The sequence below is a fragment of the Tamandua tetradactyla genome, chromosome 5, assembly GCF_023851605.1.
Source record: "Tamandua tetradactyla isolate mTamTet1 chromosome 5, mTamTet1.pri, whole genome shotgun sequence".
Lineage (NCBI taxonomy): Eukaryota > Metazoa > Chordata > Mammalia > Pilosa > Myrmecophagidae > Tamandua > Tamandua tetradactyla.
The window spans coordinates 114,345,020-114,358,983 of record NC_135331.1 but is presented as its reverse complement, the minus strand read 5'-3'; the positions used below and the strand labels follow the sequence as shown (position 1 = coordinate 114,358,983).

General features: G+C 37.0%; 1 protein-coding gene across 3 annotated transcripts in view; it reads left to right on the top strand.

Moving 5' to 3' along the window:
* The first annotated feature begins 356 nt into the window (after nt 1-356).
* Nucleotides 357-13,964, top strand: part of HMGCLL1 (3-hydroxy-3-methylglutaryl-CoA lyase like 1) — a 152,380-nt gene continuing 138,772 nt past the window's right edge. For all 3 annotated transcript variants that reach the window (XM_077159236.1, XM_077159237.1, XM_077159238.1), the window contains exon 1: nt 357-549. In XM_077159236.1, coding sequence (XP_077015351.1) covers nt 442-549 — 108 coding nt within the window. In that variant the 5' untranslated portion in view covers nt 357-441. The remainder of the gene's footprint in view (nt 550-13,964) is intronic.

The window sequence follows — 13,964 nt, the reverse complement described above, 5'->3', positions numbered from 1 at the left end:
TAAACATTGAGGTCAGCGATGGACAATTCTAACTTAAGCACAAAAAGCCTTGTCTGTAAGTGAGGAAACTCACCCACAGATAAAGACAGAGAGTCCCATCCCTGTTTTAGCTATCTTCCCTTCTTGTTAGGACCTAAACCAGATAAGATGTTCGCGGGAGGCCATGCGCAAATATAGATGGCCCTGAGGGTTTAGGGGACTGCAGTAAACCTCCTCTCGAGCATTTGGTTGCTCTTCCCTGCGGTTCCCGGCTCCGCCGCCGCAGGTGCCTCTTGCTTCCCCTGCCCCCGGGCACGACAGCTTGCGCACGCCTCCCTCCCCGCCCCTCTCGGCGCCGCCGCAGTGCACGGGAGGGGCGCGCACGGTAGCGGGTGCTGTTTCCCACCGCAACCCTCTCCTGCCCGCTCCCTCCCAACGCCGGTTGCAGCCCCAGGCCCCGCCATGGGGAATGTGCCATCTGCGGTGAAGCACTGCCTCAGCTACCAGCAGCTTCTCCGGGAACATCTTTGGATCGGGGACTCGGTGGCAGGGGCGCTCGACCCCTCGCAGGTACCACCTCGCAGCCCTGGGTGTCCCCACACTATCGTACATAGCTGCCAGCCAACCTCTCCTTTTTCGATTTTCTGATGTCCCCGGCCGCCCCCACCCTTTTGACCTCACCCCCCGGGTCCTTTCTGTAGCCATTCCTTCCTGGTAGGCCGCACCCCTAAAAAGGTTTCCCGTTGTCTTTCTACTGTGAGCCCCGCCCCTACAGATCCGACCCAACAAAATCCCTACCTGTGGCCATTTGCAGTCGCCTAAAGGCAGTTCCTTATTCATTTTTTAAAATTTCCTTCGAATGAACGCATTATGTAATACAATTTATATAGCCGTAGGCAGTTATGCAAGGACAATGCCTTCCGCGCCGCTCTCTCCTTGACTGTGTAACAAAGACGACATATGTGTCACAGTGTGCGGCGGAGCAATGAATAAAACCCACGCACCTAAGGTTGGAAAACATAGAGTGAAGAGTTATCTAGCAGACTACTGATTCATCCCTAACATAATTATGCTTCCAAACGAACTGCTTGAAAATCACTGTAAATGATTCAGCCATTTCAGACTTAAACATTTAATCATACATGATTCCTGAAAGACCAGGTGAAGACAGTAGACAACTTAACAGAACCTATATCTTTATGATTTAATGCACTAAACCAGGAGCAGCAGGTAAATGAGAGAAGAAAGTACATATAAAAATATTGTTCCCTTAAAGAGCATAATTTTAATTTTTTTGTAAAATAGTATCGTAGTGATAATTGATATATAAATGTTAAAATGTGGAGAAAAGGAAGGCTATTATGAGGGCTTCGTTAGTTTTGAAGTACAGGTGCTGTAAGTAAAAATATTTACTCCTAATTCATTTAGTAACCCACATAACTTGCGTTAATTATTATAATAATTCAGTGGGTATGCATAACTTTACCACAACTATGGCTTTAAATCCTCTATGCTAGTAAATTATTTATTTTCCTATGGCGTTACGTTTAGCATATTCTCAGTTCAGTATATCAGTATGTGAAATTATCTTGTATTTACAGATTGAACTTCAGTATTTGTGGATTCTTTAAAAGCTGCTTTGCTTCTCATTACTTAAAAGATGCCCATGTCATCTACTCAGCCTGTCGATGACAATGGAAAAGGGGAAAATTATTCTTATTATCTCACATGTTCATGTGTCCTATTTAATTTCACTGTGTTCTATTTTGATCTTCCTATTTTAACTTTTCTTTTAACTTCTTAACTTGCATATTCAATTTATGATATAATCAGGAATTTTTAACCCTTGTTTCATAGGACTGAGACTTTATATGATTTTTGTTGCTGGGTAAACAATACCTTTCTCTCTCTTTCACATGTTCTGATACTCAGATTACTGTGGGTTTTGGAACAATGATAGAGGCTAGGCAGCTAGTGGGGATGCCTACTTTATTCTGTTAAGATATGGCAATAGTGTAAACTAAATAATAGGAGGACTGATCATGGAATATGAGGAATAAGATATTGGGACAGCTGTTAGCCTAATGAAGATTTTTTTCTTCCTTCTTGGAGAGATAGCTATACCTTCTCAAAATATCCCCTTTTTATCCATGACTGCTTTGCCTAGATAACTCCTGTTCATCCCTCAATCCCAGTTTAAATCACTTTTTTGTTCAACATTTTTCTGCCTCCAGAATCCCAGAATCACCATCCCCTCTGCACTCTCATGGCATTCAGATATAATTCTGTTTTAGCTACTATCCTGCTGATTTATCCTATTTGTGCTGCTCACGACATATGACACCTAACACTTGCCTCTGAAATTATCTTCTTTGGCTTTATTGCTTTAACTTCTTCCTCTGGTTTCCTCGGTCTCTTTGGTAGGCTTGGAGGTCTCTGTCTGGTAAATCTTCAGGTTCCTCAAGATTGACTGTACTTGTCTTAGGACTTCCTATCTGCACTCAGTTTCAGTAACTGTTTATATATTAGTCTCTTCCAGATTTAAATTCCTGTCTCTTTCCTCAACTCCAGCCCTGATGTCCAGCTGCAAATTTGACATCATCACTTGGATGTCTCTAAAGCTACTCAAGGTCATTATTTTCAAAATGGATTCATCTTCTGCAACCTCTTGAAGCCCTGGACCTTCTTCAGTATTTTCTACTGCTGAGAATGCCATCACCATTCATTCAGTTCTGTAAAGCCACACACCAGAGCTCCTTTCTTTTATTTCCCCCACACCCACCCAAAATATCACAAGTCCTGCAACTTTAATCTTCAATTTTCCCCAGTGCATCTATTTTTCCAACCTTGGTGCTATTCTCAATTTGAAAATGGCATTCTCTCTCTAGGGGCTGCTGAACTGTTGCAGTTGTCTCCTTACTGTTTTCCATGCTTGTGTTCTCATCTCTCTTCAATTCACTATCTATGTACCTAGTTGGGAGTTGTTCTCAATTCCAAATAGAAAAATGATATTCCCCCATTTCACAAGCTTTGGTGTCTACGAACTGCTTTGAAGAATGAGTAATAGAACTTTTCAGATGTTCTCTGAATCCACAAACGGTTTGCTCAATTGCATCCCTTTGCAGTGTCGTCGTAAACTGCTGTCTCTTATTCTTGCCACTTATGCAACAGTGGCCTTCTTTGAATTCTCCAATAAATCATGTTCCTTCTGGAAACACAATCTTCACTTATTTTCCCTTCTGCTAGGAAGACTATTTTCAGCTAGTTAACTTCTATTCATCTTGAGATCTCAACACAGATGTTGCTTTCTCATAACCTCTTTTCCAGACTCTCATGATAAGCAACGCTTGTTATACCATCATTGTACAGTGCACATTATATTGTATATAGTATAAATGGTATTTTTATATTTGTGGTCATTTGATGTTTAATCTCCTACTGGACTCTGAGGGCCACAGGAGCCAGGAACTAAACCACCAAAGATTCTCAACAAGTAACAAAACGTCAGACCGGTTTTAAGTAGCCAGTAAATAGTTGTTAAGTGAATGAATGAATGAATGAATGAATGTTTACCCTTCTAGGCTAATAGATATCTCATAGATGGGACCAGAGCATTCTTCTTAGTTTTCTTCAGGACCCAAAACAATTATTGATAAATTTTAGGACCATGATAAATATTCATTAAATGGATGGTAAAATGAGGCGAATAAGGAAATGGTGACAGTAGTAGTTGGTTTTAATGTCAATAGATGGATACTATGAATGTTTGTGTTTCATCTCTTCCTCCCAGAGCCTAGTCATGCTTTGGTGGGGAGAACAGTGAAAAGGGATTCTGGAGGCTGTGAAGAGACCACACACAGCTTAACCAGTTTTCTATTGTTTAGTCTGCCAAAAGCATTATGAGCAGGACCCCTTTGATTTGAAAAAAAAATGTGATTTCATCTGGGACAGACATACTATCTGTATTTTGAAAAGTTTTGTGCTAGGCAATAGAAGACCGAAAATCTGGACCTTTTACTGCTGCTACCCTATCCTGTGATTTTTGTGTATCCAATGACCTCATTAGACCTCACATTTTCAATTTATACATTGTAAGTCCCCTGATAACTTATTAGGTTAAAATTAAACATTGTGCGTATGTGTGTATAAATAAATGATTGAAGTTTTATGATTTATTGCCAAATATAATGGGTCAGTGTGAATGAAAGGCTTATTTTAACACAATCCTACTAATAAAATTACTTGAGTCTCTACATTTTTGCTAATGGCATTGGTATTACAGATAATTTCAATAATTGACTTAAAGATTAAAATTTGTTCTAGAATTCAAGCTATCTCTTAGGACTCATTTTGTTTCCTGTATTCCTCTTTGTTAAAATGGGTGCAATAAAGCTGATATGTTTTAAGTGGTATGTTTAAAAGTTTTGATTAAATTCTAGGGTTCTGGTAAAGCAGTCCTTCTCTGATTTCCAAACGCTGTTTAAGCAGTAGTTAAATCTCTTCATGTATTAGTACTTTTCCTAATAATAAAATTCTCAAGGTCTAAATTCTAATAAAAACAACATTTCAGAAATATTGGGTTTCTTAAAATAAGCTTGTAGATTTTGTGAGATTAAATTTATAGTTATTTTACATAAGGTTCTGATCCTTTAAGCTACGTTTGCTGTCAGCAAAATTACAATTCAGAATAAAGCATTTGGTGCTGAAGGGTCTCCGGAATTTAACCAACATGTATTACATTTCTGCTTAAATTTAATCAGAGGCTAATATGACTGTGTGCTTTTCAGTCTGTGACTATGAAGCCACTGGCACAATTACTAAATATATTAAGAGAGATTTGTTTTCTATGTTCTCTGTTCATGTTTTTCTCTCCTTTTGAAATAATGTATTTTATTATTCATTTTTCCCTACATAAGTTTGTTAGCTACATACTATTTTTACTATGCTCTTAATAATTATAGTAAAGATTTTAACATGCATTATTGACTTATTAAAATGTAATTTATATTATGATTTCCTTGAAAATGCGTTTTTAACACTTTGACTCTAATTACCATCTTCAGCTTTTTTGTATTACTGCTTTCATATATTTTAATTACATATATGAGATATGTATAATATTATAATTTAATATAAATAAAATATAATATATATATATTTATATTTACACCTGTGTATTTCCTTTCCTTTGCTCTTCACTCCTTTCTTCATCTCTATGCTTTGACCTGGGACCATTTTCCTTCAAGAGGAATTTTCTTTAATATTTTCTTTAACACAAATCTGCTAGTGATGAATTCTTTCTTTGTTGTTTGAAATTATATTTTACCTTGCTTTTATTTTTTGAATATACATAATATATGGAATACAAATGAATATTGACTGTGTATATATCCGATATACAGAATTAAAATATATGGCAACAGTAAAACAGGTAGATTTTTCAGTAAATACAGTGGAAGCTAAAAGCAATTGAATCAGCTAATTAAAATAGCAAATCTTATTGTCATTTCCTTGATGATAATGTATCTGTTATTCTCTGGCTCTTTTAAATATTTTTCTGTTTGTTTTAGTTTTCAACAGCTTGATTATGATGTATTCAGGTTTAGATTTTTTTTGTATTTAGCCAGTTTATGAGTCATAGCACTTCTTGTATCTTTGGCTTGACGCTAGTCTGCTTTCTTCAGTTTGGGGACATTTTCAACCATTTTCTCCTTAAATATTGCTTTTGTTCCTTTTTATGTCTCTGCACTTGGTTCTACAGTTGGACGACTCCTAGAAATTTTCCCATTCCCCATTTATTTCTTATATTCTTCTTTGTATTTTTCATCCTCTTTTCTCTTCATGGTCAGTCTGAATATTTTTTTCTGATCTGTCTTCCATTTTACTAATTCTCTCTTCAGCTTTGTCTAATTTGCTGCTAATCTTATTTATTGAATTCTTAATTTTAGTTATTATATTCTATTCATGAGCTAAACGATTTCCTGGTGTTCAGTTTAAGAGATTTTAGTTCTCTGCCAGAATTCTCTATCTTGTCAGAAATTTTTTGAGTAATTTACAGTGTTATTTAAAATTCCATATCTAATAACTCCAATATCATGATCTCCAGTGGGCCTGCTTTATGTGACATCTATTCTGGAATGCTTAATCATTTTTTTCATTGTTTGCTGGACATCCAGTACATAAAAATTATCAAGGCAATTTGACACTTCTCCAAAAAGGATTTTTAACTCCTGGAAGGTGGCAAGTTTAGGGATAGCTTATTTTAAACAAATCGGGTTTGCCTGATTTGAAGCTGCATCTGCTTTATTTGTGAGTTCTCATTTTTATATCTGTACTGTTATTTTTAGTTTGTAGCCTTCCAGGTGTCTTAACTAAAGGCCCTAACATGTTTACCAGGGTCTCTTCTCTTTGTTGGGATCTGAATTCAAAATTTTTCCTCTAAAGCCTTGAAAGCCTCTTAGAAGCCTACTGGAAGGCCTTCTAGAGCTCTCAACTGCTTGTATAAAATCAACATTCTCCAAGGAAAAGTGATGCTGAATGTTGTACTTACCATTTTAAGCTTTTTTTTCCTATACATTTATAGACCCCCCCAAAGTCCTTATTACCTTAGCAACTGTCTAAGGTTATTGAAGGAGTGATTTTGTTGAGATTTTATCCATCTTTTCTACTTGTTTTCAGTAAGAAATTCTGAGCAAGTTTATCGGCCAAGGTTGGAACATAAACATGAATCATTAATAAATATAATAATAAATACAGGGAAAATAAAAGAGAAAAATGCCCATTTTGTGATTTAGTTTAAATTTTAAAACATATTCATTAAACATATTACAGTTTTTAAAATTACTGTCTAAGTAATGTACAGATAGTTTAGAGTAATAATTTACATTTCAAAGAAGGAAAAACAAAATTCGACTGTTTCATTATAAAACAATTTTAATGGAAAAATCCAACCATTATGAGGTTTTTCATTATGAAGAAAAGTTGTGAAAGGTGATGAAGATCTTGTCATTTTAGGGGCATAAAGTTGATAAAAGTATTTTCTTATTATTAATCTTTTCTTTTTAATCCTATCTTTTGCTTTACCTCATCCCATTTCTGGTTCTCTGCCTCTTCCCTCTCTAATCCCCATCTCTTTCTGTGTCTCTGTCTCTCTGTGTGTCTCTCTTTCAGTAGGTCTTTATAAAAGTCTGTGTTTTTGTTTATTTTATCAGTTTAATCATAAAGCATCTTGTAGGTTTGTTGAGCCTCTTATCTTCATGGGTGTATGTTTGTATCTATATATGAATATGTGTAATTTGCTACTAACTCACTTCCATCTGTTGAAAGAAATATTTCTATTTCTCTAATTTCTTTTAATTATAATTCAGTATTTAAGTTGAATGTTAACTCATTTGTTTTCAGTTCAAATTTCAGTGAATGCCTTTAAGGCTATAAATGTCCATTTCTCTGTTGTTTTGCTTTAAATGTAACTTCTATAGACTGCTTATCTGATTAGTCTCCATACTTAATTAGGTGAGTTAAGTTTTAATTATGTTTAATATGATATTCATATTTGTATTATTTCTGCCATATCTATTAGCCTCACTCATCACTTTAAGTTACGTATCTTTAAGGCTGTTTCTGTATTTTAGTTACTCTTATTTCATATTTAAATACGTCAATGCAGTTGGTTTGGAGCAAATGGTGCATGTCAAAGAATGAACTCATTTACCTTGAGGAAACATATGCTTCATTATTATTACACCATGGTTACTCAAATAGCATCATACCAGGCACAGTGCCATTTTCAAGACCCTCTTTTGTTGATATGAGACATTTGATAGATGAGGTGAAAGTAGAGAGTTCCAAAGTCTTGCAGTATTTATAAGGCAAAAATTATTCATGGGCAAAACAAAGTTAGAGAGTTGAAAAGTTGGGTATTTGTTGTCAAAGACTTAATAGGTGAGCAGTCACGAGTGGTACTAAGCCTTATGTAAGACCATGTGAGTTAATGGCCATGATGGAGTAAAACTCTATTGGAATTCACAGGAAATAAAATCAATGAACAGGGAGGTTAAAATATAGGAGGGAAGTTCATTGAACATACTGCAGAATGGTGTTTGGATTTAAATTGAAGGAAATGATGGTGAACTTAGTTCCAATGACCTTGGTATAATGAGGGATAGCAGTTGTTATGCAGGGATCAAAGACAGTATAGCCATATCGCATGGTTCTTAAGGGATCAGGCAATTTCATATAGTCATAAGAGTAACAGTCTACAAGAAGTAATCAAAACTAAATATTCCTTCTGGACCTTCAGTCACTAAAGAAAGCACAGAGATGAAGCAGTCTCCATATGAGAGGGCTGCAGTTGAGTTGCCCTCCGGGAGTGTGAGGGCCTCAGTTGAGGCCAGAAGATCATAATAATGTTCAACAAAGATGTTGAAAATGTAGTGGAGCTTGTTACCTATGGAGCTGGGTTTACAGAAGAAAAAAATAGAAAGGCTTGAGTTTTAGAATAATGAAGAGAGTCAGAGAACCATGAGGGGTGGTGATATGGAAGGGGTAAATAATTGTTGGGACTGATATCTTGGCAAATAACTGCAGAGTACAGGATTGTGAAATAAAGTGGGTTAGGGAAAAAGTCTCTCCAGTTTCATGGTGGAAGTGGGTCTCTGGATATCTTAGCATCAACCAATCTAGGATAAATGGCATTTCAAGAAAGTCTTTGTGTTGGTTACATGCACAAGGGTAACTCTCCAAAACCTACAACTTCCAGATGGGTCCCTGGACCAGATAAGTCTGAAATGCAGAGAGGCCAGCCTTTCCAGAAGATCAATTAGTTCCATCCCCCATTGCATATTATTGACAGCCCCTTCCAACATGAAAAGTTAAAATGGGCATAACCCAAACACCCCTAAAGAGTAGGAGAAAGATCAAAGTTATGGTGGATTTATTCAGAGAAGGTCGGGTTTAACAAATGCATATGAGTACTGAATCATTACACTGATATTTCTTTTAGCCTCCAATACCATAGAGCAGCTAGAATTAAAAACCTAAAATTATGGAACTGCAACCCATTCCAAACTCTGAAATCTGTTCTACAACTAATTGTTGCAATGTGCTTTGAATTTTATTGCTTTTATATATATATATATATATATATATATATATATGTTATTTAAAGAGAAGTATAACAGAGAGATAAGATTTAACAAGTGAGTATGACTGCTGAATCATTATATTGATATTTCTGTTGGTCTCCAGTGTCTTGAAGCAACTAGAAGAAAAAATGAAAAATCATGGAACTATAACCCATACCAGGCTTTAAAATCTGTTCTATAAATACTTGTTAAAATGTACTTGGAAATTTATTGCTTTTTGGTATATATATTTCACAATAAAAAAACGTTAAATATATATATAATGACATTAGTGTAAACTATAGACAATAGTTAATAGTACAATTATAAAAATTGTCTATCATCAATTGTAACACATGTACCACACTCATGCAAGGTGTTAATAACAGGGTGGTATATGGGAACTCTGTATTTCATGCATGATTTTTCTCTCAACCTACAACTTCTATAATAAATAAATGGCAAACTGGGACTGAAAAAAAATAGTCTTTGTCTTTCCAGCATGGGAACTCTAGAACTTGGAGTCACCTTTGATTTGGAGTGATTCTATATACTTTTTGAAAAAAGCTTTAGGACAAGGTTATTCACAGGTTGATTCCCTGAGAGTTAAAACATCTGACTAGTGCATGTTTAGGCATAGGGTGGAAGCCCTGGGGGCTGTGATCTGGTTTCTGTGCCTTTGGGAAGTGTGCGCCCTCATGTTTTATAAAAGGCATAGCCTATTTTATATGTCCCTCATCTGTTATTTTTAATCAAGTAAAATATGTCATTTTGTTGAGTTCCGTATTCAAAGGACTTTTATAGCTACATAGCTGGTATTACTGAATGCTCCGTATGTACCAGACACTACCTTTAATCCTCACTGCCTGCTTTACGGATTAACTAACTGGGGTACAGAGAGCTTAAATACCTTGCTTATGGTCAACAAGTAGTATGAATAACAGAGTTAGGATTTGAACTGGGGCAGTTCTAGAACCAGAGCGTGCAATTTTCACCACTATAGCAGTGCTTCCCCAATTTTTCTGGTGATACGAATCACCTGTGATGTTTATTATTGTACTGGAAATTTTGATTCAGTAGCTCTGAGTTGAGGAGCAAATATTTTAGTTTTTAGTTTACCTAATTTTGGAAAATATTGTGCTGGTGATGCTGCCACCCCTCTATTCCTGGATCTGCTGCCCGAGAATCTGCTGTCATATCAGGTTTCCTCTAACCTGTCTTTTCAGAGCTCCTGGCTCCTGTCCATGAAAAGACTCCCAAGAATTTTGACTTCCCTTCTGTCTTCTTTGAGGTTGAGACTAGAGTTCTGCCTGGAATAGAATTGCACTGGATACAAAAGGAGAAACAACTTGGTTTCCAATACATTTCCTGTTCCCTTCAATAGCCAATACTTTCTGGCCTTGGATTTCTGTTGGCTCCTGTATTTCTTGCTTTCTCTTATTCCAGCTGGCTTCCCCATTCTTCCCTCCCCCTACCCAGTGTTGTTTTTTTTTCATTAGCTCTGAGCTCCTCCAAGTCTCCTGGCTTCCTTTATGCTTATTCACTTTTCGCTGTAACTTTCCCTGACCCTTTCTTCTCTCCTTGTCTATCTCCACCCCCTGCTTAGCTTTTATTTTCATTTCTTTTTTTCCCCCTAATCAACAAAGGAGCTAGACTCTGCAGACCCATAACATTATGGGTCACCCTCATCTAACAGATGGTCTTTAATATAGATAAAGCAAAGGCATATATTTGAAGAATATTATTTTAACAGGAATTGAGATTTGAAAGTGATTGTCCGGCCTGCTTGAAATCCTTAACAGTAAAAGGGCTCCCAGGGTCTCAGTTTCTTCCTGCTGGTCTCGCTATTGTTTGTCTGAGTAGGAGATGCAAATTGGTGGTGCAGGTGAGCCAAATTTAACCTCTGGAAATATTTTGTTGGTCAAGACTAGGCTTAAAAAATAAGTGTATTTTTTAATACACTTACCTGGATGCCTCAGGTATCGAGATTCTCTTCCAGTGCCTGTGGATATTTGATTTTGTGATCGTCGTTCCACAATTATATGAAGATACTTTCATGAGTCCATTGGGACTCATAATGATCGGTGGCATCAACAGTGTAGAATCTAGTTATAATCATTGAGCGGGCAGGAAGTAGTCTTAACATCACTAAACATTTATCATTCTACCTTTTAGGACTGGATAAATTTGTTTTTCATTGCGATCAGAATTCACTCCTCAACAAACACTCAAGGGTTCTAAATTTTGTTTCCTGGATCTTTACAATATTTATTAGTTCCCACTTTCATTTTCTTTTCTTACAGAATATGATTTTGATGAACAGATATCATTCCCAAAACATTCTTTTAGAAATTAGACTTTAATTAGAGGATTTTGGAGAAGATGAACAATTTTAAAAATTATTCAGGCTCATGGAGGTTTATGTATTTAAACTGTTTTTCATGTCATTTAAATAAAGGCCAAATAATAACAAGAATGGAGGAGCTCTCTTAAAATATAAAATACGAACAAAAGCTGTTGCTTTTAGGAAATGATGAAGGTACCAGAGCTGTGAGTTCCAAACCCACTTTTGGTAGGGGGAACCAATATCTCCTTGCCTGGTCAAGAGAGAGGAAGACGTGTACTCGGGCTCTCTGGACTGATACTGATACTTGCAGGTTTATGAGGACCACGGGGTAGAGGAGGAACAAGGTACTGTAGGAAACAGAACCCCTAGAGCTTCAGTCTCAAAGGCAGGGCACGGGGGACAGTTTATCCTTCACTCATGTGCGTTTCTGAAATCTTGTTTCTCCATTCTGCTTTTCATTTGGATCATTTTTTTTTTCTGACATCTGTACTTTCCAACTGACCTGGATGAAATAATCCTCACTCTTGATCCTCACATCATTTGTTCATCACAAATGTGAATATTCAAAAGACAGAAACTTGAAATGAGATGCAGGTGAGGAATTACATCATGAATAGCTTCTATACTGTATTGAAAATAGTTCTAAACCATTTTCGAGCCCAGAAACAACCATTGCCACAGGCAAAGCAGCTATTGGCTAACAGGGGACAGGACGATGCTCCTAAGTACTGACTAGTGTAAGCAGATTGATCTCTTTAGCAGTCTATCCGTTCATATACTTGAGTTGTAAGGGTCTTGGTATGGATAGCCAGGTGCGGCATGGAGGAGTGAGGAATGACACCAGAGATTTGTGGAAGGAAAGATTATTAGTAATCACAGTTTCCAGAACGGAGAGGAGCCGCAGGCCTCACAGGGTCACGTGAGGGAACACGCCAGGGACGTGGACTCGACCAAGCAGGCAGGAGCAAGAGGTTACAGTGAACCTGGGAGCTCTGCTGTTATGCTGTCTGTGGTTGGAACTGTGGCAGGTGGTCAAGCGAGAGTGGGGATCGGGCAGTTTATGCTTTGTGGGTGGGGGGCACCAACCTGATGTGAAGGGAGACAGAGAGGGGAAAGCTGTTTATCTTGTATAAGAGGTATCAGATGGTCAGTGAAGGACCTAATGATGGAGTCTCTGAGGCAGTGGGACGCTGCAAAAACCCCTGTTGTATTTTAATGTACAACAATTCTGTGCATCTCAGCTGTGACCTGTATCATGCTAATGTGGTGGAATATGCAGAAGTTTAAGAAATTAGTGTAAGTACAATATAGTTGAGGAGAAAAACATAATATATGTAGTTCAATCCAAAACGCAACCCTGTGAATGTGTTTTAATTCAGTGCAGGGGAGTTAATAGTGACAAATAGTAATCATTGTGGTTGAAGTACATTTGGGGGTCATGTGGGATTTGGATAGACAAAAGGCATTCCTGGTGAGAATTACAAGATGAATGAAGATTTATGGACAGAATTAATGTGGTGAAATCATGGAGAGTTATTCTTTTCACTTTAAATATATGAGTGTGAATGTATACATATAAACCTATACATATCTCTATCTGAAACTTACAGGAAAAAAAACATTAGTTTTTAAGACCCCATCATTTTAAGTTGCTTTATTATTATTTTTTCAAATTTGATTTGAGGAAGGGTGGTACATTTTACAGGTGCTGAAACTGTTTCTCTTATATCCTCCACCTCTCCCCTGCCCTGCCCCAATTCTTGAATAGTGATTAGTGGGCCCATCTCTGTTTGCTGCATGGGAACTGAGATTCCTATCAAATATGGTTGAATCTATTGAAATATCTTTTTAGTAAATATACATTTTTTGCACTGCTAGGTTGTGCTCTTTTCAAGGGATGCAATTGTATTTTACTTATTTGTTATAAGAGGACCTAAGTACTTTACTGTTCCTTAATGTTTTTTAGAATGGAATAGTTTATATATGTTAAATATAGTAAATACCTATAAACTAAACTTCAGGTGCTTTTAGCTTAGTTGTCTTTCCCCATTGGCAAAGAGATGTCTTTAATCATACCAAGAAGCATTGTTTTGTGAGCACTAGGGCTAGTAACTGTAGCTTTCATTGTTTTTCACACATAACTGTCTATTTTTAAAATCCTGGTCCTGTTTTGGGGAAGTTTCTTGGCTACTGTTGTAAAGGTTGGAAGAAGCAGAATGTAGCTCTCCATTCACCATCCACGCTGTGCTTGCTATTGAATTAACTCCCACCCAACCTCACATGAGTCGGTTTTACAGGAGTAGAATCATTGTGAAGTGCAACCTGCTCTCAGGATTAGGAAGTGTCTCTGTTTCACTATCTAAACTTCATCTTGGGTTTGGGATTTAGCACTTGGACCCTGTCTCCCACTGATAGTAAGCGTGTCAGATGGCATCTTATGCATGGAACTTACCAAGTCATACTTCCTTGGATTTGTGAAGTAGGGAAATGCAGATGGCAGGAAACTTCAACTACAT